The sequence below is a fragment of the Piliocolobus tephrosceles genome, chromosome 14 (genome assembly GCF_002776525.5).
Source record: "Piliocolobus tephrosceles isolate RC106 chromosome 14, ASM277652v3, whole genome shotgun sequence".
Classification (NCBI taxonomy): domain Eukaryota; kingdom Metazoa; phylum Chordata; class Mammalia; order Primates; family Cercopithecidae; genus Piliocolobus; species Piliocolobus tephrosceles.
The window spans coordinates 28,083,310-28,108,601 of NC_045447.1; the positions used below are offsets into that span (position 1 = coordinate 28,083,310).

At 36.5% G+C, this 25,292-nt stretch overlaps 1 protein-coding gene across 8 annotated transcripts in view; it reads left to right on the forward strand.

Annotated features, from left to right (window-relative positions):
• Positions 1-20,427, forward strand: part of LPAR1 (lysophosphatidic acid receptor 1) — a 175,374-nt gene extending 154,947 nt beyond the window's left edge. For 4 of the 8 annotated variants that reach the window (XM_023202010.3, XM_023202017.3, XM_023202021.3 and 1 more), the window contains one exon: positions 17,982-18,723. In XM_023202010.3, the coding sequence (XP_023057778.1) occupies positions 17,982-18,283 (302 nt within the window). In that variant the 3' untranslated portion in view covers positions 18,284-18,723. Of the gene's footprint in view, positions 1-17,981 lie in introns of all 8 variants that reach the window. The other 4 variants (XM_023202050.2, XM_023202043.2, XM_023202000.3 and 1 more) reach the window with 3 other exon arrangements.
• Positions 20,428-25,292: the final 4,865 nt, after the last annotated feature.

A 25,292-nucleotide genomic window follows, 5' to 3' on the forward strand; every position in this document is an offset into this window, starting at 1 on the left:
CTCTTTTCTCCTCCTGCTTAGACCAGGGAGTGTAGTAGATGTACTGCATGCAGGCCAGCACCCTGAGACCACGTGTAGGCAGGTGAGAAAATGATGTCCATGAAACAGACAGTCCCATACCACTTTTAGTTACAAACACTTACCCTGGATGAGAGCAGCAATTGAAACCAAGTTTGTGTCCCAGTGGGTTCCAGGACTTTTTTTCCCATCAGTTTCTACCCTGTCCTGGGCAGGCTTAGAAAAACATATTTCTTACCAAAAAATTTACAAAAACAATGTTTACTTTAAAATTTAAAGTCCATGCAACTGCCTCTGGTTCCTAAAGGTAACTGCTGCCAGTGATTTGGTGTGTATCCTTCTGGACATTTTTTGAAATGCATATAGGGTACACATGCATATAAGTACCTATAGCAATTTTATAATAAGCGACCTATGTACATGATGTAACTTTATAGACTTAATGTAATGTGCATATCTTCCCATGTGGTAAATATGGTAGAGCAGTGCCAATCTGCTTAATGGCTGCTTACTATTCCACTTATGTATCCTATCAGTGGATATTGAGATAGTTTCTAATTTTCTACCATTATATATATTTCATTGAACATTTTGTGGTCATATTTTTATATGTTTCTTCAAGTATATCTGGATGATACACTTCTAAAATTGAATTGTTGGGTAAAAAAGGACATTATACATTTAGATAGATATTGCCAAATTGCCCTTCAAAAAGATGGTCAAATGACTCTTCTATCAACAGTGTATCAGTGTGCCCATTTATTTATTACCATTATGTCATTAGTAAGAGCATTTTAAATCTTTCCCACTCTGCTAGCTATTCTTTTTAAGATCAGAATAACATATTTAATACTGATGAGCTTTAGTTCTGAAGCCAAAGCACTTGCTAACATTTCATCCCTGGATCAACAGACTCAACCACCCAGCCACAGATATTGCTGGACAATCATGGGTTTCCCCAGGAAGGGCACAGCCTGTACCACTAAGCTTATTGAGTGTTTTTGAGCCAGCCAGCCTGCCTGCCTGCCTGCCTTCGTCCTTTTCTCCCTTCCTTCCCTCATAGAGTGAGACTTCTCTTGGAGTCTCACTCTGTCACCCAGGCTGGAGTGCAGTGGCATGATCTCAGCCGACTGTAACCTCTGCCTCCCAGGTTCAGGCAATTCTCCTGCCTCAGCCTCCCAAGTAGCTGGGATTACAGGCACACGCCATCTCACCTGGCTAATTTTTGTATTTTTAGTAGAGATAGAGTTTCACCATGTTGGTCAGGCTGGTCTCGAACTCCTGACCTCGTGATCTGCCCGCCTCGGGCTCCCAAAATGCTGGGATTACAGGTGTGAGCCACCGCGCTGGCTGAGCTATGAGCTACTTTATACAGGTAACAAGAAGAAGAAACTAAAGATGGTTGGTGCTTGCCTTTCTAGTGTTGGTCAATCTCTTCCTCACTCTCTGTCATTCTCTCTTTCCTACTTTATTGAACTATAATTGACATATAACATGTTGTTGCATATGTTGATAGTTTGTTTCTTTCTATTTATTACTGACTAGTATTCCATTGATCAGAAATACTACTGTATATTCATCTGTTGATCTCTGGATGGACTTTTGGGTTGTTTCTAGTTATTGACTATTACAAACATTTTGCTCTGAGCATTTCATACACATCTTTGTGTGGACATATTCTTTCCTTTCTCTTGGATAAATATTAAGGAGTAGAATGGCTGAGTCATATGATATGTGAATGTTTAACTTTTGAAGAAGCTGCCAAACTGTTTTCCAAATAATTAATACCATATTACATTTTCACCAGCCGTGATGAAAGTTTCAGTTCCACTATATCCAAGTCAGCATTTGCTAGGGTCACTCTTAAATTTTGGACATTCAGTGGGTGTGCAGTCGTATCTCATTGTGGATTTAATTTGCATTTCCCTGATAACTAGTGAAGCTGATCACCTTTTCATATGCTTAATGTGCCATTTATACATTTTCTTTTGAGAAGCATCTATTAAAATATTTTGCATTTTAATTGGATTATTCATTTTATTATTGTATTGATATATAATGGGAATCTAACTTTGATATCCCTTCCTCAACCTAATGTCAAATTATTTCAAGACTATTTATTGAGCATTTGATCTTTTCTTCATGTTTTAAAATATGTATTAGATTTTGTTATGCAGAGATTCATTTTTGGATTCTAATGTGTGCCACTAATCCTCCTGCTAGTACCAAACTTAAACCTGTGGCTTTATAGCATGTTTTAATGAGATAAGCCCCTTTCATTAACTTGCCCCTGCAAATATGTTTAATATACTAACTAATTTTGAAAGAATTCCTATTTTAAAAGTATTGAATCTTCCCCTTCAAGAATTTGGTACTAGCTCCATTTATTTAGGTATTTTTTCTTAAAAGTTATATAATGTTCTTTATTGAAGAATAACATACTTTTGCTAGATGAAGATTATCTTGCAAATGGGACCTACATATTTATTGTAAGAAATCCATTTAGTTTTGCACTTTAATTTATATATGCGGCCGGGTGCGGTGGCTCAAGCCTGTAATCCCAGCACTTTGGGAGGCCGAGGCGGGTGGATCACGAGGTCAGGAGATCGAGACTATCCTGGCTAACATGGTGAAACCCCGTCTCTACTAAAAAAAATACAAAAAAAAAACTAGCCAGGCGAGGTGGTGGGCGCCTGTAGTCCCAGCTACTCGGGAGGCTGAGGCAGGAGAATGGCGTAAACCCGGGAGGCGGAGCTTGCAGTGAGCTGAGATCTGGCCACTGCATTCCAGCCTGGGCAATAGAGCGAGACTCCGTGTCAAAAAAAAAAAAAAAAAATTTTATATATGCCCACTTTTCTGAGGTACAAATTTTTTTCCAATAGTTGATTGAATAGTTATCGGGTATTTTAGTTTTTCTATTAACAAGCAGGCAATCTGAAGACAACTTATTTTCAATGGTTTATCAGTTTTTTCTTTTCCAGCTTAATTCATTGACTAGAACGTCAGTACAAATGGATATCCTTTTCATATCCCTTATATTAATGGAATACTTCTGGTATATCATTGTTAAATAAGATTTCTGTTGGTTTCTAATAAGTTTTCTGTAGTTTCCCCCATTCCCAGATTACTAAGTGTTGTTCTTGTAATTATATTTTGATTTGTTGTTGGTGGTGTTTTATCTTCCTTTTAAAAAAGCAAATGTTGAATTTTACCATGCTAGTCATTGATGCTAATATTTTTTCTTAATAGTGTGGTGAATTGCATTAAGCGATTTCCTAGTGTTAACCCTTTTTGGTTGTATCATAGCATTCTGCTAACATAATGTCGAATTCAATTATACTCATGAAGTTGACGGTCTATACAGTTATTCTCAAGGAAAGGTGGTACTTCCTGCTGAGTATTCTCCAGGGACATTTGGGAATATGAGGGAGTAGTTTTTGCTGGCCACAATGGGCAGGGTGCTAAGGACCCTGTAATTCATGGAACAGTTACCTGCAACAAATAAGTTTTCCATCCCCAAAGCCAATTCTGATCCCATTGAGAAAAACTCATTTATAGTTTTGTGGTGGAGAGATTTGTTTTGTCAGTTTTTTATAGTTTATTTTGGTCTCTTAGAATGAATTGGAATTTTTAAAAACATTTTAGTGCTTGGGGAACAATATAAATTCCATAGGAAGTAATATGTCCCTTAGTGGTTTGATAAATTTCATCTACAAATCCATCGGAATCTGTTGCCTTTTGAGGGGGTGAAGGAACTTTTTAGTAATTATATACTCTATGTTTTTTGTTTTGGGTATATTCAGAATTTCAAACTATTGCATCAGTTGTCATAGTTTGTTTCCTTAGAAAAACAATTTTAGCCATACTTTCAAATTTTTTGGCAAATAATTTCATGTAACTTCTAGTGTGTAAACTTCATCATCTATGGTTATCGCTTCTTTCTAATCTGTTTTATTTTGTTGGTCATATTTATAAGACAGTTGTCTCTTTGGTTGTTTCTTTAAATATCAGATTTGTTGTCTTAATCAAGTTTATTATTTTTTATTTTCTATTTCAGTCATGTGTTTTAATTTCTTTTTTCCTTTTGGGGACGTTATATGTTTTTGCTCAACTTCTTGAGTTTAATGCATGGTTCATTTCTTTCTCATTACTTGTATTCACTTGTAAAAATATTTTGGCCTCTGAATGCAAAACTGTGCCATTAATGGATTTCTAGTCTGTTACAGTCATTCCATTTGGATATAATGCAATCACTTAATTAGGGTCTCTGATTTGTATTACTAGAACCGATAGTGATTATGCTATTTGCACAGCAAACAAACCTAAAGCCGCTTTGAATTTCCAGCAGCTCAGTTGGTATCCTGTTGTTATTGACAATTACAATTTTACAATTAATCTTAAAGTAATGATTTGTGATAAAAATTCTAGTAGTTAAAAACACATAATGAGTCTACTTCCTCACCCCAATCTTTAGCCATGGCAATACTAATTTCTGATGTAGAATTTTTTAAAATTCTCTACATATATAAGCATAAGCGAGTGTAGGAGGGCACATGTGTATCTGCATATACACACTGAGTATATGCACCTATTCTTACATGACTTTTCACCAACTTAATGTGTTAACAATAGTTTTGTGAAACATACTAATTCATGCCCATAGCCACTTTTCTATTCTCTTCCAGTAAAACTGTTTCAAAGGTTGTATATCCTTACAGTATTCAGTTTCTTTCCTGTTCTCTCTTGATCTTACTCCAGTCAAGCTTCTGTTCTCATGACTCCACTGAACTGTCATCAGTGACCTCCTTGCCACTAAATTCATTTTTTCAGTTTTCAGGTATTTTTGACTTTTCTCCTTCTCTCTAATGTCCAGTCTGTTAGCCATACATATCAGCTGTACGGTCAAAATGTGTCTATGATCTCCACTTTCCCGTATTCAAAGCCACGATTATCTCTTGTCTGATTTATTGTGTGAGCTTCTACCTGCTCTTCTTGTATCCACACTTGCTCTTCCATAGTCTCCAAATATTATTCCCCTCTAAAATGTATCTTACTTATTTTGTATTTTGTTGATTGTCTTTCTCATTCCTTTTAGAACCTAAACTCAATGAAGGCAGAGAATTTTTTTCTGTTGGGTTCATTGCTGTATCCCTAGTTACATAACTAATTAAATAATTATACTGTCTAATAAAATAAGTGCAAAAAGAAGACATTGTTTCTATGAAAATTAGGTGAATGCTTTGTTAACATTCAATTAAGGTAAATTGGGGGGAAAAAAGAGCTGATGAAAACAACTGTCGAAGTTTGGAGAAACCATAAAAACACTCCCCAAGGTTTTTCACTGAAATTGCTTTGCAAGAATTTTAAGTTCTGACTATTCTAGAGGAGCCAAATTGGAAGTAGTATGGGATGCTTAATTGGGGTAGCTTTTGCTTGGAATATGACACAGAACTCTAGTCAATGGACCTGTGTTCAAATAAAAAGCCTTGACTCTATGTCAAAAGATTGGTAAATGAATACAAATTTATTTTCTTAAATAAGATGTTTAAAGTATCATTTTTATGATTTGTTGTTCTAAACACTATTAGATGCATTGACTGTTATCCTCAGTTAAGGCTTACTGTAGGGCATCTGATGATTTGGTATCAGTAAAGGCAGAATATCTAAACTGGTAGAAATTGAATAGGATTTTACTTTATGGGTGCAAGTGTACCTTATTTTACTTTTCTATTGATGGTTATCTAAGTTATTTACAGTTTTTAAAATAAAGAATGCTGCAAATCTTTGCACATGCATAATTGTATTGTGTGTAAATATATCTATAGGATAAGTTTCTATCAGTGATATTGTTGCAGTTTATTTTGACAGCTTTAGAACTGATTGACTTTTGCTTAGGATTTATGGGCTAGTCAGAATTTGCTTTGTGATATTTAGACTTGGTGTTGTCAATTCTATCAGCCAGCTTTTGTACTCTACGCTTGTAGTTAAAATAATTGAAATTTATGTAGAAAAAATATGTTTATGATTGTGAATCTGGAATTCTGTAGCCTAAACACCCACTTCCCAATTGAATCATTGTTTTTATAACCTTACTTTAAGGAAATTTTTTAATTTACAAAAAGTTTTTGATAATGAGAGATATCTTAGATACACAGCTGTCATCTTAGAACAGACCATACAGTTGCTCCTTTCTGCTCTGCCTAGAATCTGTGCTTCCTAAAGATCAATCCAGGATGTTTGGCAGCTATAGGAGATGTGACTAATCTCAAAAAGAATGACAATGACCACATTTACAGTTTTTACTGTTCTTCTTTTCATGTCTTTTGGCTATTAAAAATTATATAAATATAAACATTTTTAGGCTATGTAAATAATTCACAAAGTTTTCTGAATTGGCTTTTAGATTAAATTTTTAGTATTTTCCCCATTTTGATAGTGAGGAAACAAATTGTAAATAAAATTTCCATTACGTTTCTCTATCCTTGAAATTTGTCTCTTGAGTAATACATATCTTGTGATTCATGAAATGCAAAGAAAAAAGTCCACAGGATTTTGTCATCAGCTACATTCTATGAGAATTTTCAGCCAGATTTCAGTACTTGTTTAGATTTATATTATTTTGGGAGAATTTTAATTTGTAGTTAAAAAATTAAATATGTTGCAAAACCAATTATACACTTCCTGTTAATGTTGAACTTTGCTAGGGAAAGATTCTGAGGGGAATTTCCTTTATCCTTTTAAAGGGATAAATATTATTCAAATCACCTTAGCAACAGTTGGACCACAGTCATGCAATTAGTTTAGTATCACTTTCTCAGTTAGATGGTGTTGGTGTGGAGTTGACAACACTGATTTTCTGTGAAGTTTATTATTTATTATTTTTTAAATAAGGGGGAAATTTTGCTTTTTAAAACATTTGCAGTCTATCACTAGGTTTACGAGGCAAAATAGATTTAATCATTTTGAGAATTGTGAATTATTTTCTATGTGAAGAATATATGTGGCACCATCATTTTTGATTGAGTCTCATAGTGCATATTATGTAAAAGAAAACAAATCTTACTGTCTTTTTTATGATACAGCAAAGTGAAGACTGTCCTGAGTGTGCACGGTGCATACATGTTATGTATGTGTTATATGTGTATGCATACATATGTGTGTGTATATATATTTTTTTTACAAATTTAAAATAATATCAGTGACTTGCAAATAGTAAGGGCTTACCAGGTAATCTCTTTGTAGGCCTTGGAGTAGCATTTTTTTTTTTTTTTTTTTTTTTTTTTTGGTTATTGATGGGTAATCGTGCTCTGGTAAATCAGTCTTTTTTTTTGTTTCTTTTTTTTTTTTTTGAGATGGAATTTCACTCTTGTTGCCCAGGCTGGAGTGCAATGGTGCAGCCTTTGCTCACTGCATCCTCTGTCTCCCAGGTTCAAGTGATTCTCCTTCCTCAGCCTCCTGAGTGGCTGGGGTTACAGACATGTGTCACCACGCCCAGCTAATTTTTTTTTTTTTTTTTCAGAGATGGAGTTTTGCTCTTGTTGCCCAGGCAGGAGTGCAATGATGCAATCTTGGCTCACTGCAACCTTTGCTTCCCAAGTTCAACCAATTCTCCTACCTCAGACTCCGGAGTGGCTGGGATTACAGGCGCCTGCCATCACACCTGACTAATTTTTGTAGTTTTAGTAGAGACAGGCTAACAACATGTTGGTCAGGTTGGTCTTGATCTCCTGACCTCAGGCAATTCACCCGCCTCAGACGCTCAAAGTGCTGGGATTACAGGCATGAGCCACCATGCTTAGTCTAATTTTGTATTTTTTTTTTTTAGTAGAGACGGGGTTTCATCATATTGGTCAGGCTGGTCTTGAACTCCTCACCTCAGGTGATCCACCCGCCTTGGCCTCCCAAAGTGTTGGTATTATAGGCATGAGCCACCATGCCTGGCCTGGCAAGTCAGTCTTAACCTCAATTACTTCACCCTAAGACAGAGCTGGGTAGAAATCAGAAGACAAGAGTTAGGAAACAAGGAAGAGGCAGTGATCCATCTTAACAAGGTTTAGACTGTATTGGTTTTATTGCAAGCAAATTAAAGCCTTTCCTTTTTTGTATGCTTATAGACCTCAGGGGTCACATTCTATTCCTGAGAATAGTAGCTACTGTTGGCAGTGAAGTATGTGTGCATGCATCCTGGATCTAATTAGGTAGCCTGTGCTGCTTCCATATTTTTGGGACATTATTCTGACTTTATTTGTTCTATTTGTAGGTAAGAACATTCAGAGAAACTCTCTGCCCATGTAATTATCTAATATAGCATTTTGCTTACTCAGATGGCATGGCTAAATGTTTTAAGTATAGGGAAAAGCTGACTTTGGTGGCAACTCTTTATGCTGTCTTCTCAAATTAAGAGGGTCCTCTATTCAGGAATGTTTCCTGCATAATGGATAGACATTCCTTGAAGCATGATGACCCCCACCCACTGCATTTGAATATAGAGCACCATTTTACATGGAAACAGTGATAGTATAGGAAGCACAAAATAACATCAAATACACTCTAATTAGTAGCTTCACAGATTCAAGAAGATACTGTGTTGACTAAATTAGTACACATTACTATGTAAAAGGATCATTCAGAGAACAGTGTTCCTGAAAATAAAAAAATCTGATCACCTCCCCTCCTTTACCCATTACTAACAAACAGACAAACTGAAAGTGACATGGATATAGCTAAAAATCAAATATTTGACCTTGAAAATAAATCCAGGATATCACCCAGGATACCAAATCAAAAGTAAAGTGTTAAAAATACAAATGAAAAATTAAGAGATGTCAAGGGTCAGTTTTTAAATGTAGATTCCCAAATATCCAACATTCATTGTAAAAGAAGTCTCAAATGAACAGAAACAATGGAGAGAAAAGTAATCAAAGTAATAGGATATTTCCTTAATCTAAAGACAAATGTGAAACTGTAGATAAAATTGCCAGTCAAGGGCCAAGCAAGAATTATGAGCAAAGCCGAGACATCATATTCTAATGCTATTTGTGATCTCCCAAAGTTAATGAAAGACATTGTGACAATTTCAGGTAGGAGAGGATGAGAAAAATGTTTGGTTAATGGCCTAGGTAGCTAGCTTACTAGATCCTTGTTCTTTCTTTCACTTACTTTTTTTATTCATTCAACAAATGTTTATAGAACACTTAATATATGCCAAAAATTTTGTTAGGTAATATAGACACAGTGGAGTAAAAATAGTCGGATGAGGGACAGAGGTAATCAATAATCACACTATAAATAAAAATAAATTACACCTGTGATAACTTCTACCATGGAGGGTTTTATAGTGCCAAGAGCATGTTATAAAGGGATTTTTGACTTAATCAGGGAAGGCATCCCAGAAGTAGTGGTAAGTAACGTGTGAGTAGGAATTAGATTGTGAGGAGAGCAGGTAACATCCCAGGAAGAGAGAGTAACATGTACAAAGGCCCATGGTTAGGGGGATTGCGATAGAGTGAAAGGAATGGAAAAACTAATAAGTCCAGAAAGCAGACATGCAGTGCAAGACAAAGCTTGGCGAGTAAGTGAGGACCTGTACTATGCAGGTGTTTTACATGAAAAGAATGGGAATCATACATCAGACTTCTCATCTGCAAGACTAAATACTAGAAGACAGTATTCTGAGAGAAAAGGATTTTAAGCTTATGCAAACATTCTAGAAAGAATGCTCATGGTACACTCTAGAAAATGGGGGTGGAGGAGGGAGAAGAAAAGAGGTTCCAAAAAAAAGATGTACGTTTGAAGAAGCAATGTACCACCTGGGTATGTAAAATAAGCAACCCCAATGGAAGCTGAGAAGCAGGCCTAGAAATCAATGGGTTCGAATGGGTTAGTAAGTCAGAGGGCTAAAGGAAATGTCTTTGGGGATAAATCGTATAATTAAAAAGCTGGAAATACATCTGTGGTATGCTTCAGCTGTAATAAACCACGTGTTTCTTATCCGTAACAAAAGAGAGAGAATAAAAAGAGAAAGCAGTTAGAAGTTCAAGGGAAAACAAAAATTTGTTCAAAAGTCATGGTGTTGAATCTGTTTTTTAATAAGAGAATTAAGGGCATCACATTTATGATGTCTAGTCCCATGTTTGGGCTTATTCTTGACATTCTATTTATGTGTGTGCGTTTCCTTGCTTTTGCTTCTATCTTTTGTTTTCCTACCTTTTGATAAATTGAGTTTTCTTTTCAAACTGTTTTGTTCTTCTTTCATTTTTAAAAAATGTTTCTTTCTTTTGTGGTTTGAGTGGTACATCCAATATCTATTTTTAATAGTGGCTAACTCTAAATTTTAAAAACATACTTTAAAAAATTCAGGATATAGGCCGGGCATGGTGGCTCATGCCTATATCCCTAGCACTTTGGGAGGCCGAGGCGGGCAGAACACCTGAGGTCAGTAGTTCAAGACTAGCCTGCCCAACATGGTGAAACCCCATCTCTACTAGAAGTACAAAAATTAGGCATGGTGGTGTGCACCTGTAATCCCAGCTACTCAGGAGACTGAGGCAAGAGAATCGCTTGAATCTGGGAGGCAGAGGTTGCAGTAAGCCAAGATCATGCCACTGCACTCCAGCCTGGATGACAGAGTGAGACTCAGTCTCAAAGTAAAATAAAATAAAAAATAAAATAAAATAAATTCAAGATATAATTCAGTATATACAGTAGCCCCCAAACAAGACAAAACTTTTAGCAAACTTTCTACTGTTCTACCTGCTCTTCTTACCTCTTACTTAAAAAAAGAAAAATCAAGACTTCTAGTTTCTTGTTGTTAACATTTCTAAATTTATAAATATCTGAATGAGAGAGTCAAATATATAAAAAACACAAAAAGTAATGTGACAATCATCTAATTAACCAAAATCAAACATGCCAACATTTTGCGTAATTTGCTTCAGGTCTCTGAAAAGAATTGTAGATATAACCAAAGCACCGTCCCCTACTCCTTCCTCCTGCCCATTGTCTCAGAAATTGTCCAGAAATTGCTGCTGCTTGTTCTCATTCATGTGCTTGCACTTTTATTATCTATCTGTGCACTTATTTAAAAAACCCTCACACTTAAAAATAATTTGGCCAGGTAATACAGGTTAAAATTATAGGATACAAATTCTGAACCTTCAAAAGTGTGTAGGAATTGTTCCACCATTCTAGAATTTGGTCTTCTAGGGTCTTCCTTATGCCCCTTTGAATGTCCTATAGCATCCATTTAAAGACCTTACACATGGTAGATGTTAATGTTTATTTTCCACCCATAATTTAATGACATTTCTACTCATTAATTTTTCTTGTTTGGGATATATGTACTAGGCGCTTAGCTATGACTTGCTAATTCATCCGATGGAAGATACTGAGTGTCTCCTGTCACCAAGCGATATTCTAGATTCCAGAGATACAGATATGAAAGAGGTAGCATTACTTCCTTCATGAAGTTAATATTCTTGTTGAGGGAAGATAAAACAATAAACATGTAAACCAATAAATACAATAATTTTGGGTATAAATAAAGGATATGTCATTTGGGTATATCATCATGTGGTGATAATAAAATGGGAGAATATGGTGATGGTGGTGGGCTGCTGCTTTGGCTAGGATAACCAAGGATAGCCTTTTAAAGAAAGCGACATTTAATAAGTAAATGGACATAAAGAGCTGCAGAGAGAGTAATCTCAGCAGATAGATCTATAAATGCAAAGATCCTGAGACAGAAATGGGCTTGGTCTGTGTGACTGGAACCTCGTAAATGGGGAGTGAGTGGAAAGAGATGAGATCCAAGAAAGTGGCAGGGGCCAGTCATGTGTAGGGTATTATGGATAGCAGTAAGGATTTCAAGTAGGAAGATTTTGGAGGGTTTTAAGCAGGAGAGTGACTTAATGCAAATTGATTTATGCTTGTCGTGTACAAGCTGGACTTTAGGGAAGCAGTGTGGAGGAAGAGGAATTGGTCAACAGCCTGTTGCAATTGGCAGATAAAAGGTATTGCTCACTTGGCTAGGGGAGCTAGCAGTGGAGAAGTGGTTTCTCCTGGCTTTTCAGCACCTGAATGGTCTGTAAGAATGGCACTAGCATACAAGTCATTTCAATGTGGACTTTCCAATGTACAGTTGCAGGATGAGAGTTAGTCTGTTGGAGGGTATGGAGTTTGTACATGTGCGATACACACTACTTAAGGAGAGTATGCCAGAGGAAAGGCAGCTTTGGCATTCTCTTGGGTACAGGAAAGGTAGCATTGTGGTGATCAGGAGAGTCTAATGAAGCTAAAATTGTCACCCAGGAATGTTAAAAAGAGAACATAATGAGTATTCTGCTTGCTTTAGAGCTCTGTATGATGTTATTATCCTTCTCTAAAAGATAAATGTTGCTCTCAAAAGTAATGAAAATACTAGAGCACATCACACAGTAAATGAAATTGTGAAACTTAAAATGTGTGCAACATGTGCTGTGACCAGGAAGGAATGGCAGTGTTGAACACCAAACTATATGGAGTAAAATTGGTATCAGGGTGGAAATAACATAGAACAATAATACTTTGGAGATATCTCAGTTAAATTACAAAGTTTCAATAGTCAGGAAAAAAGATTTTATAATTAATCCAAGTTACTCTTTTAGAAAAAGCGTTAATCTCAAAAAGCCATCCACGTATACCCCCATTATAATGAACCCTTAGCTGCAAGATTGAGGAAGAATAAGCTTTGCATCTGTGGCCTATTTTTCTGACATAGACTCTGTTAAGATACATAGCATCGAAGGATTTCCTAGCTAACTATGTATTATGTGTGTATCTTAATAGCAGAAATCACAATGTAACTACAGAGATGAACTAAATTTTGATTAGATTCTGGGATACCAAGCTGCCTGACCTGAGGGAATAAACAATTTAGGGAAAACAGAAAAAGCAACTTAGGCACTCACCTATTTTCTCCCTTGATTCCCACCCCAGGTCTCTGAGATAGGACTGTTTCTGGGATCCTCATTTGAAAAACAAGAAGAGTGAGGCCACCTTGGGCACAGTGCTGATGTAGAATTGATTTACCTTGACTTGTTTTGGATCTGTGGGATGTCTGGTTCTTTTGTAAAAACACAACTTTGCCAGCCAGACTGGAAATGCTTTCTGTGTTTTTCATAAAAAATCTTGGACACTCTCTCTAGAGGTCTTCTCTGGCAAGGACTGTTTTCCTCTTTAACTTTGGTTCTTGCATTCCATATGTAAGCAAAGTTCAACTAGTTAGGAAAAAGTCATTCTAGAAAAAAAGACTGTAATTGTGAGACCAGATGGTAAGCATTATTCAGCTGATGAGGTTGTGTAGATTTGAGGGAAGGTGTGGTAATATGATCTCGATCTGCAGCTGTGACCTGTTGTTCCAAAACAGCCTCATTCCTTCCTGCCTTTTGCATCTGCATTCCAGCACCTCTCCCTCCATCTTTGTGGGCATTGGGGTTCTCACGGATTGCTTTGACAGATGCATCAGGGAGGAATAAAGCTTGTTCAAGGAAGGACAACCCACAGATCTGTTTTGAATATCCTCCACCCCATCTTACTTGTAATATTGGCAAATCCATGAGAATATAACCACTTTTGTTCAGCACGCTGAGAGACAGTTTCCCATGACACAAATTGCCATGAGCCTATTTAGATGTAATTAAGGCATTTCCATTTGATGTCTTGCAGGTACCTCAAACTAAACACATACTGAACCCAGCTCATTAGCTCTCTTCTCCTTACCTCCCCTAACAAAACACCAATCAAGATTTTCTCCTGTGTTTCCTCCTTCAACCAAAGGGAAAATTTAGAAGTCATTCTAGACTTTTCTGTCTCATCCATCTCATGGAGTCCTTCTCCTAAATACTTCTCCAGTCTTTCTATATCTCTTCCTAGTGCTGCTGCCCTGATTCTGGCTTTCATTATTTCTCTTTTGGAATTGGAAATAGTTTTGCCTTTACTTTATTTTCTTCTTCCACTCTGTCACCAATGTTGTGTCTTAAATGAAAATCTGACCAGTAAGGCCAATGAGATTACAATCCCACAGTGGGAGGGGTGGATGAAGGTCTTTATTTTTTAAAGAAGCTCTGCAGGCTATTGTAATATGTGGCTATGGTTGAGAATGTATGCTGGACTGGACAAATTTCAAATATCTTAGCCAGATATACAAGACCTTTGTGACCTTGGACATCTTATCTTCTGATTTTTCTTCTGTTTCTGACTTTACAATACATAACCATAAACTACTTGTACTTCCTCTTACTTTTTTTTTTTTTTTTTTTGATATGGAGTCTTGCTCTGTCACCCAGGCTGAGTAAGCCCGGCTCACTGCAACCTCTGCCTAGTGGGTTAAAGTGATTCTCCTGCCTCAGCCTCCCAAGTAGCTGGGACCACAGGTGTGCGCTACCATTCCTGGCTAATTTTTGTATTTTTAGTAGAGATGGGGTTTCACTATTGTTGGCCAGGCTGGTCTCGAACTCCTGACCTCAGGTGATCCACCTGCCTCGGCCTCCCAAAGTGCTAGGATTACAGGTGTGAGCTCCCACACCGGGCCCTTCCTCTTTCATACTGTTGCATACTATTCATCAGTGTTGTGCCTGGGTTTGTGGGATTCTTCTATCAGAAATGTGCTGGAAATATACAAACTAATCAAAGCACTATGACTACTGGGTACTGTATTTCATTCCCCATCTTGGTAGGTGTTGGCATTGACCCATGAGAACCTCCAGAAAGATTTGAGGCTTACATGCTTCCCTGTGTTCTCTCTCTATTCCCTCTTGTTATCTTCTTCATACCCAACTGCAAGTCCTAGGAATCTCTTTATAATCAGGATAGTATTGTCTCAGAGCCTTTTGACATGCCAGCTCTTCCTTGTCCAAAACACATTTTCGCATTCTGCCCTTGGAGAATCTGTCCTAGGGCTCTGTAACAGCAGCTGCCCCAAGTCTGTACCACTCACATAAGTCATGGTGGTCAGGTAGATATGCAGTTTATAGAGGGCTTTTTCAAGTTATATCTAAGTTTGATCCTCACTGTGCCATGTGGAGTAGGCAGGGAGCTATTATTTCTCCACTTTACAGGTGCTGAGATGGAGGTGTTTTAACTCTTATCAACCTGTCTTTCAGGTGTACACTGGACTCTATAGATTACATGTTGATAGGGTCCACAATGCACATCTCAAGTACTGTAACCTGACCGAATTATGGTTAGCTCCCTATTATTAAAGGAGTTTAGGTGTGGTTTATCATTATTTTCAGAAGCTCAAGGGGAAATCCCTAATTTGAGCAAATTTTATTTCAGAATATCCATTCATTATGGATTAGGAGCCTCATCCCTTGAAATTTTCCAGCCCCCGTTTTCCTCTTCTGTATTGCATCCTCATCTTTTGGTCAGTTTGATCCTTGAGGCCTCTGTGAAATAGAAAGGAGGGGGAGGGGGCATGGAATTTCCATGTGATTGGTTTTAGATGTTGATTTCTGAGGCCTGTACTGTGAGTCACTGAAATGATTGGATTGAGTCTTGAAGATCCAAACACAGAGTGTTGGGACTGTATGGTTGGGCCTAATCCTAGTACAAAAACCAGTTCCTTTCAGTGAAGAGAAAAAGGGAGAGGACTGTAGGTTCCTCAATGAAGCATCCATACATAGTAGCTCCTGTGTCAGGCTGTGGCGTTTCCCACTTCCTGCCTTCAGTCTAGCAGGGTTCCTTGCATTTCTTGGTCTAAAAGTAAGGCTCATGGGCTCTTTCTGGAAAGATCTTACACCTTTTAAATTTTAACATTGGGAGAAATTATAAACAAATGACAGTATTTGAATTCTCTCACTTTTGAACAAAGTTAAGCAGCTTAAGTATGTCAGAATAAAGATATTCCCTTCTGCTGCCCAGAAGGAGAAAAAGATCATTTTATTTAAAATCTAGCTATTGACATGCATGTTCCTTGTGTCTAATCAAGTTCTGAATTTGAACTCAATTAGAGCTTTGATAAAGGAAAGGGGAAAGGAAACTTGAAAGAATGCTGTTCCATTCATGAAGGGCCTGTGTGTTTTTAGTTTCCAAGTAAATGGCATAATGGGACCATGTATTTTCCATCCAAGCATTTTCCATCCTGAGAATAATTCCCTTCCTGGCTTCTCAATGAATAATGCATTATTTCTGAAACCCAAGAGGCATTCCTTTGATTTTCCTTTATGTTTAGCTTTCTGAGTGATTTTCAAGCAAGGAAATTCAAGGACTTGGAATTAACATTTTTATTGAAGTTCAAATCACTCCTTGGCTATTATCTCCTGATATTTGAAATATTTTTTTTCTCTCCAAGGAAAGTCTAAGGTATTGTATTTATTAGAAAATGAAGTACCTTGGCCAATCTTCAAAGTGAACAGCAGTTTAAAACCAATACACATTTGTGTTGTAGAACAAAGAGCTTTATGGGGGTACTTTTCTCCTTTATTTTCATTTCCCTGCTGAAAAGTTTCACAAAAGAAAGCTCAGATTCAAAAGTGGGCTGTTTGGAGACTAAATCTCATTTGTTTACATTTTGTGAAACTTAAGTCCTTGAGGCTGGACCAAATCCATGACCCCAGTCCAAGCCTGTATCCACCAAAGCCAGTGCCATTTAAATCTGAAGATGCAAATGCCCTTCTGGGATTGCCCCTACTTCCGCTCTGCCTGATTACACATATGTAGCCTGCCTGATTACACATATGGGGCCCATTAGGTGAGGTGTAATGGGATACAGTGGTGCCCACTGCTACTGGCTCCAGCAGAGTCTGGAGTAACACAGTGGTAGGTTTTAATGCTCTTTTACGACCTCCATTTTCCTGGAATCCAAATGATGAGTGATTTCAGAAACAATGAAATAGAATTAAGCATATCATCTATATTTTAATTCCTCTTATAGATCTAGTAAAATTGTAATGATTCAGAATAATTGGGGGAAGAAAGAGAACAAAGTTGATCTAAATTAATAAAACATCTGAAACATTAAATTTGGTTTAAAATATTTAATGTTATCATTTTCAAGAAGTAGAAATGTAATGTTTTCTAGAGCTTGAACTCTGGAGGCAGCCTCTAAGAGCAGAAACTCTGGGATTTTTCTACTTTCCAGTACTGTGGCCTTGAGCCAGTTATGTAAACTTTCTGGGTCTCAGTTCCTTCACCTGTACAATGGGGATATTAGTTTCTATGTCATATGGCTACTGTGAACATTCAATGAGTTATTACTGGTACAGCATATAGGACAGCACTATGTAGGTAGTTGTTGAATAAAAATAAAACATAGATCTTATCATTGAAAATCACAATTTCCAAACAGGTTCATGCTACTCAGGTAATATTATTGTTATTGTAGGTACAGATTGAGTGATTATTTCCTTAACATTCTTTTAATCCAAACAACAAACCTCATGAGGTGTAAATATAATCATCTGCATTTTTCAGATGGGAAAATTAAGGAAAGAAAGTAGTTTGCCTAAGTTCACCCGGTTCATTACATGTCCAACAAGGATTTGGGCCCAGACAACCTGAATCCAGAAACTATGCCTTAATTAAACATTAAAGGACACTTAATCATTAGTGCTTATCTTTTGCCTGAAAATAACACTGCTGTTAAAAACCATGTTGTTATGTGAAGTGAAGTGTGTCCTGAATGCAATTTTTCATATCTCAATTGCTTATGAAACTCTTTGTGTTTTGCTCAAAATAATCATCATCAATGTCTCATAATTACTTGATTTTAGTAACGTCCGAAATAAAATTTTAAGTTGACTGTGGTTAAATTTTTTCTGATTATCTCAGGAAATGAGTATTTCATTTGCGACAATGATTTGTGGCTTCCAACGCCAATATTTTTATATTGAACTGAAATCATTTCACTTTATGGTTGCATGTTTTATAATGTTTTTTCATTCTCTTTTAAAAAATCCTCCTGATCCCTATCCTTGTCCTTGTAGGGGCCTTTATCATCTGCTGGACTCCTGGATTGGTTTTGTTACTTCTAGACGTGTGTTGTCCACAGTGCGACGTGCTGGCCTATGAGAAATTCTTCCTTCTCCTTGCTGAATTCAACTCTGCCATGAACCCCATCATTTACTCCTACCGCGACAAAGAAATGAGCGCCACCTTTAGGCAGATCCTCTGCTGCCAACGCAGTGAGAACCCCAGCGGCCCCACAGAAGGCTCAGACCGCTCGGCTTCCTCCCTCAACCACACCATCTTGGCTGGAGTTCACAGCAATGACCACTCTGTGGTTTAGAACGGAAACTGAGATGAGGAACCAGCCGTCCTCTCTTGGAGGATAAACAGTCTCCCCCTACCCAATTGCCAGGGCAAGGTGGGGTGTGAGAGAGGAGAAATGTCAACTCATGTACTTAAACACTAACCAATGACAGTATTTGTCCCTAGGCCCCACAAGACTTGATATATATTGAAAATTAGCTTATGTGACAACCCTCACCTTGATCCCCATCCCTTCTGAAAGTAGGAAGTGGAGCTCTTGCAATGGAATTCAAGAACAGACTCTGGAGTGTCCATGTAGACTACACTAACTAGACTTTAAAAAGATTTTGTGTGGTTTGGTGCAAGTCAGGATAAATTCTGACTAGTTGAATCCACAACTTCATTTATATACAGCCTTCCCTTTTTTATTTTTAAAGGATACGTTTCACTTAATAAACATGTTTATGCCTATCAGCATGTTTGTGATGGATGAGACTATGGACTGTTTTTAAACTACCATAATTCCATTTTTTCCCTTACATAGGAAAACTGTAAGCTGGAATTGTCTTTTGTTTAGAAAGCATGCATGTAATGTATGTATGCAGTATGCCTTACTTAAAAAGATTAAAAGGATACTAATTTTAAATCTTCTAGGAAATAGAATCTAGACTTCCAAGCCAGTATTTGTTTAGGTTATGAAGCAAACAATGCTCTAATCACAATATTAACTGTTTAATTAAAATGTTGTAACAAGTTTAAAACAGGGAATGTAAATTTTTGCCAAAGTGATATGTATTCCAAAAGAGTCATAGAAGATGAAGCACTGTAATATTGTTCCCACATATTTAAAATACCCAAGTACATTCTAATTACCAGTATATCAGAGGAAAGTTTTCGTAGTCTTTGTAAAATAATATACTCATCATAGAAAACTTGAAAAAATGCAGAAATGTATAAAAAAGCAAAAATTGTTACTGATAATATCACAACCCAGAAGGAACCACCTTTCAAAAGCAACCCCCATGTATGCCTATGTATGTATTGTATACCTTTTTTACATAATTGGAATCATACTGTAAACAGTTTTATAAGTAGATCTTTTTCATTGCAAAATTGCCACATTTTCTTATGGTATTAAAAATTTTACAAAAACAATTTTAATGGCTATATTATATTCCATTTAATGGATGCAACTCAATTTATTTAACCATTCCCATGTTGTTAGCTATTTAGGTTATTTCTAATTTTCATTTTGCAGAAATTTTGTGTACATAGACTTTGTCCATATAATTGATTATTAGGACATATTCCCATGAAGGATTCTTTTTTTAAAAAAATGTGAAATGTCATCTTTTATTTACACCTTTCATAAAAAGGGAATTCCTGCTTTTGCACCGCATGGGTGGCAGTTGTGAGGAAAAACCAGTCAAATGACCTTTTTACAAAAGAAATGCAGTGGTCACTTTAGTTGAGAGTGACTTTTTAATATAACAAGATCAACTAGAAGCATTCAACTGTCTCAAGAATCAAGGTACCCCAATATATCTCGCAATTCCAAACTTTGTTTGAGCGACTCGTTATCCAGCTCTTGGTAGCCAGACCTGCAATGTAAAATTGAAGAAAATTCAAAGAAACCAAATGTGCTGAGTGAATAAAGGATTGTCATATCATTAGTTTGGGTCCATCTGTAGCAAATGGGTTGAGTGTGTCAGTATGTGATTGGTTACTGTGTATTCTCCAGGAATCACCCCGATAGGCTGCTGCCCTATTAGGTGATACCTGTTTAATACATTGTCCAGGTAGAGTAGTAGTTGCATCAGTTTGCTGTAACAAGTGACCAGTGAAGTAACACAGTGGTGAAGCAGGTCAAGGGAGGTCAGGAGGATGTCTGAGAGAAAGAAGTCTGGGAGATGAATGGCTGTCTAGGAAGGAGGACATCAGTGCACAATTAGTGTTTGAGCAGAGGGCAGACTTGTAAAGTACCCATAGTGAGAAGAATGTGGGGACCCAATTAGCAGAAAGGTGTTTGCACATACTTTTTACAAAATACAGAATACTTTATATTGGAAGTGAAAGAAATGAAGTTGGACTTTTACGCATGTGCATATTTTTCTGGAGGCTGTATGGATTATTTGAAATGAAAAGCATACTAATTGGACTTTAATAAATCATTTTCAATCAGCGCTTGGTAATGTGTGGTTCTGGTCAGTGCTATTTCTCTTGTTTGAGAGTCTTCCAGCTTGCCTTGCATGGGTGTTTTTCCCACTGTGACCTCCTTTATTTCTCTGTTACAAGGGCTGCTTAACCCTGAAGTGGAGCAACCATGTGCTCCCCCAAACCCCAACTGTTTTTTTTTTTTTTCAATCTGAGTAATACATCTTGCCAATGTCTGGAAGATAGTAGTTTATGTTCCATGAGAGGAGACAATTTATTAAGATGGTACTTTACCTCAACAGGATAACTGTTAGAGTGAGTTTCTTTTTGAAAAACTCTGATTTTACAAAAAATGTTGACAACTTCCATGAAACACTCTCACTAGTTTATAAAATCACAGTAGTATTTCTACTTATAGATTTAATAACCAACAAGATAAAAGTTACATATATCTTCCAATTATATAACCATTATAACATTTTCAGTATATCACTAAGGTGTTGGAAAAAGATAAAATATTTATTCAAGTGAATGTCTCAGGATTTGGAAGAGAATTCTGAACCTTTAATTTTAGGTGGATATAAGATTGTTAGAAATCCAATATCTTTGAACTGTTCTTTACAAATTAGCCACCCCTCACATATTCCTCTTTTGAAATTAGTGAAACCATAATTTTCAAGACCTAAAACCACAGCTAAGATACAATTAATGAATCTTATCAGCCTTCCTTTTCTCCTTCCCAGTTAGCTATTGTTTTAGGTTCCACTGTTCATCTTCCTTCTAATTTACTCCGGAATTCTCTCAACTTCTGAAAAATTATATACTGCTTCTAGCTCCTTCTCTTAAAACCGAGAGTGTGCACTCATGCAGGTAAAAACTGTAGAAACACCTCTTTTGTCACATGCCTTAACTATAACAAAGTAAACAGAACATTTTAATGAAAAGAGCTTTTGAAACAAAGTGCTAATTGTTTCATACCAACTGAGCTTCACCTGATTCCAAACCCCATAAGAATTAGGGATTATTTGTGGGTTTAGAATGGGTGGTTTGTGAATGAGGTTGGACACTACATGATAAAAGAGGTGTATGTAACTAGGAGCCAGGATGTATTGTTAATCTTCCTAAACAGGGTCTGTTCATGTTCTGGCATTCACCTGCATCTTGTGTAGTCTGACAGCAAATTCTCTAATTCTTCCCTTAATGTTATAAAGCTCATATTCATAGACTATTAGCAAATTATTAAATTATAAACTTAAATCATAAATTATTAGCAAATAGTCTATGAATATGAGCTTTATAACTCTGAATATGAACTTCAATGATGTGACATGTAATGATCATTTGAAAATATGGTGGATGTGCAAACTAAGGCACATCAGTCGAATCCACTTATTTTTGTATGACCTATGAGCTGAGAACAGGTTTTACATTTTTAAATAGTCGGGAAAATATTTTGTGACACATGAAGATTATAAGAAATTCAAATGTCAATGTCCATAAATAAAGTTTTATTGGAATACAGCCATCCTTATTAGTTTATTAATTCCCTATGACTGCTTTTGTATCATTAAATACTAGCACAGAGTGGAGTAGTTGCAACAGAGACTATAATGGCCCTCAAAGTCTAAGATATTCACTCTCTGGCCCTTTATTGAAAAAGTTTGTCAATCCTTGATTTAGAAGATTCCGTTTTCAATCATGCTATCCTCATTTGACTATGGATATTCAGTAGAAGAGGAAGAAGGAGAAATTGGGCACAAGATTCCTTAATCTAGCCTGCAGAGAGAATTCTCAACCCAATTTTTTATGCTAAAGATAACTTGTATTTTGGAACTTATGGAGAAGCTAACCAAATTTACAGATATTTGTGAATAAATTGCCAACGTGATGCCCCATCACCCCTGAGTACTTTCTTATGTAATTCCTACAGATAAGGACATTCTCTTTCATAACCTCAATGCAATTATTAAAGTCAAATTAACATTGATACAGAAACAACCATTTAATTCACAGATCCCACTCAACCTTCACCAATTTGTCCAATAATGTCCATTATAGCAAAATAACCTAGTCCCGGCTGGCTGGCTGTATTATCTCTCTTTGAGTCTTCTTAAATCTTCAACGGCCTCTAAGTTTTTTCTTGACTTTCATGACCTTGTCACTTAAAGATCACAGGTCATTTTTTAGAGTGTCTCTCTACTTGGCTTGTCTAACATTTTAAATTGTATTTAGGTCATTTATCTTTGACAAAACAAGAGAGAAATGCTGCTGTGGTTCTTCTGACCACATCCCATCCAACAGCACATCGTGTTGATTTGTCCTATTACATACTTTGATTATGTAGTTAAGGTGGTGTCTACTGGGTTTGTCCACTATGAAGAAAACAAATACCTGTTGCACACACACCCTCAATCATTTTTTCCTTTGTAATAAGCACCCTGTAGAGAGGTAATTGGGACTATGTGAGTATCCTGTTCCTCATCAAATTTTAATGTCTAGTTTTAGCATCCATTGATATTTCTTAGATGAATTAATTATTATTCTGATAGTTGCCAAATGATGAATTTCTAATTCTCTTTTCAAAACATACTGGCATTCTTCTGTGAGAAACTTTTTCTCTCATGTATTCACTCATTTATACCAGTATGAACTCATGGGTTCCTGTTTTGTTTAATTGCTTATACTGTTACTATCGCTTTCCAGTTAAATCTTTCCTTTTGAGATAATTGTAGATTCACATGCAGTTCTAAGAAATAGTATAGACTGATTCCGTATATCTTTTATCTGGTTTCTCCCAGTGACCAGTATCTCACAAAACCATAGCATAGCATTACAACCAGGATGTTGACATTGATATAATCAAGGTACAGAACAGTTCCATCACCACAGAGATTCCTCATGTTGCAATTTATGGCTTCATCCAACTCCCTTACCCCCATTCTGACTCCTAGCATTCACTAATCTAGTCCTCATTTCTTCAATTACATTTAATAATTTTCTCATGCTAAAACTCATAAGGCTTCTCTGTAACAATGAGTGTGGTGCTGATACTTCTCTAGAGTTAATAGAAAGGGAGAGAGAGTCCCTATATACATGAACTATAGACTATATATAGTCCAGAGAGAAGTCATGCAAACAAATATTTCAAGGAATACAGAAATGAGTAAAGTAGAAAGTGGAAGTCTCCCCTAGAGTTTGGAAGTTAGACCACAGATAATCTCAGCTTCCCGCCATTCTCCTGCCTCAGCTTCCCGAGTAGCTGGAACTACAGGCGCCCGCCACCACACCTGGCTAACTTTTTTTGTATTTTTAATAGAGACCGGGTTTCACCATCTTAGCCAGGATGGTCTCGATCTCCTGACCTCATGATCCACCCACCTCGGCCACCCAAAGTGCTGGGATTACAGGCGCGAGCGACCGCGCCCAGCCGTGATTTTACATTTTTGTTTGTTTTGTGGAACTCTCAACGTCTCTTTGGCATCAGGAAAGCCAGACTTCATTTTGTTTCATGTGTAACATTGTTTATAATTTGCATCATTTAGCTTTCATCTTTCATGAAAGGAATCTTTGTATTTTCTAGTATGAGGAACATATAGTGCTAAGTAGTATTTAACACTTGTTTATGTAAATGAAATGTGTGACCTACAAGTAAAGGCATGCTTAATCAAGAAATACTCTTTAATTCCACAATCCTGATAAAGGGTTTCCTTCATGTTTAAGAATATTACAATTAAAATTAAGTTGGAATAATGTTAAAAAAAAAAAAAAAAAAAAAGCTTAAATCCTTTGAATGATATGACCTGCCAATGTGTTTGTGTTTTCTGAGTAGTCAACTTATTTTGCTATGCTTTGGGAATATTTTTAATAGCACTACTGTGTTGCATGGGTAATGGAATTTATAGCTCACAGAAAACATTCATTTTGATCTTTGTGATAACTCTTACACATGAGGAAACAGTCTCAAAGAAAAAATTGGAGGTCTAATATTTGTTGTTTATAGCATTATTTGATGCCTAATTACATATTCTTTATATTGTAATCCATAATTCCTTATATATATTTATCTATTGTGGCTCCCCAAACAAATTATGAGTTCCTGTTTATATATTTTTTAATCCCTCAAAGAATTTAACACCGTAAAAGTAAGAGAAGAAAACATAATGTCATTAACAGGTGCATGAACCGTGCTGTGCAGTGTTCATATTATTGCAGGCATGCCTGTATTCTAAGCTAGAAAACAAGTATTAATATTTGAGAGTAAGATAATCTTGTGTTTTCCATGACCTTTTTATTATACCAATGACTAGAACAAAACTAGAAATGTGGTGTCACTCAACAGGTCTTAAGTGAAAATTTTGTGATCATAATTAGATGTGGTAGTTGTTGTTATCACTATCTGCCACTCATTCTTTGACTTATTCATCTACAAATATTTTTTCAGAGTCTTCTGTGTACCAGACTCTTACGTTGTTGCTGGGAATGTGATAAGCAAGATCTTTAATAGAACTTAGAATTTAGTTGCAGTGAAGGAGAAGAAAATAAGTTAAAAATAAAAGTACAAATTGTGTTAAGAGTTATGAAGGACACAATGGCATGACACAGAAATTAAAGGAAAATGAAACAGATGGTGGAAGGTAGGGAGAGGAACTATCTTTGAAAGGATAATTTAGAATACTCTGTTTTAGAATGAGAACTGTCCTATCAAAGCCACTCACCTTGAACCTGAGTTGCACAGAAGTGTACCCCTGTTCAGCTCTTGAACTTGTACTCACTCTGGTAATCAGTTTACGTCAAAACAACCCTTTAGAAAAATTGGCATGCATCTAGCATATGCGGATAGGAATTTCAGACAAGATGTGTAAATACTTAGTGAGAGAAAGCATGCCATTTGG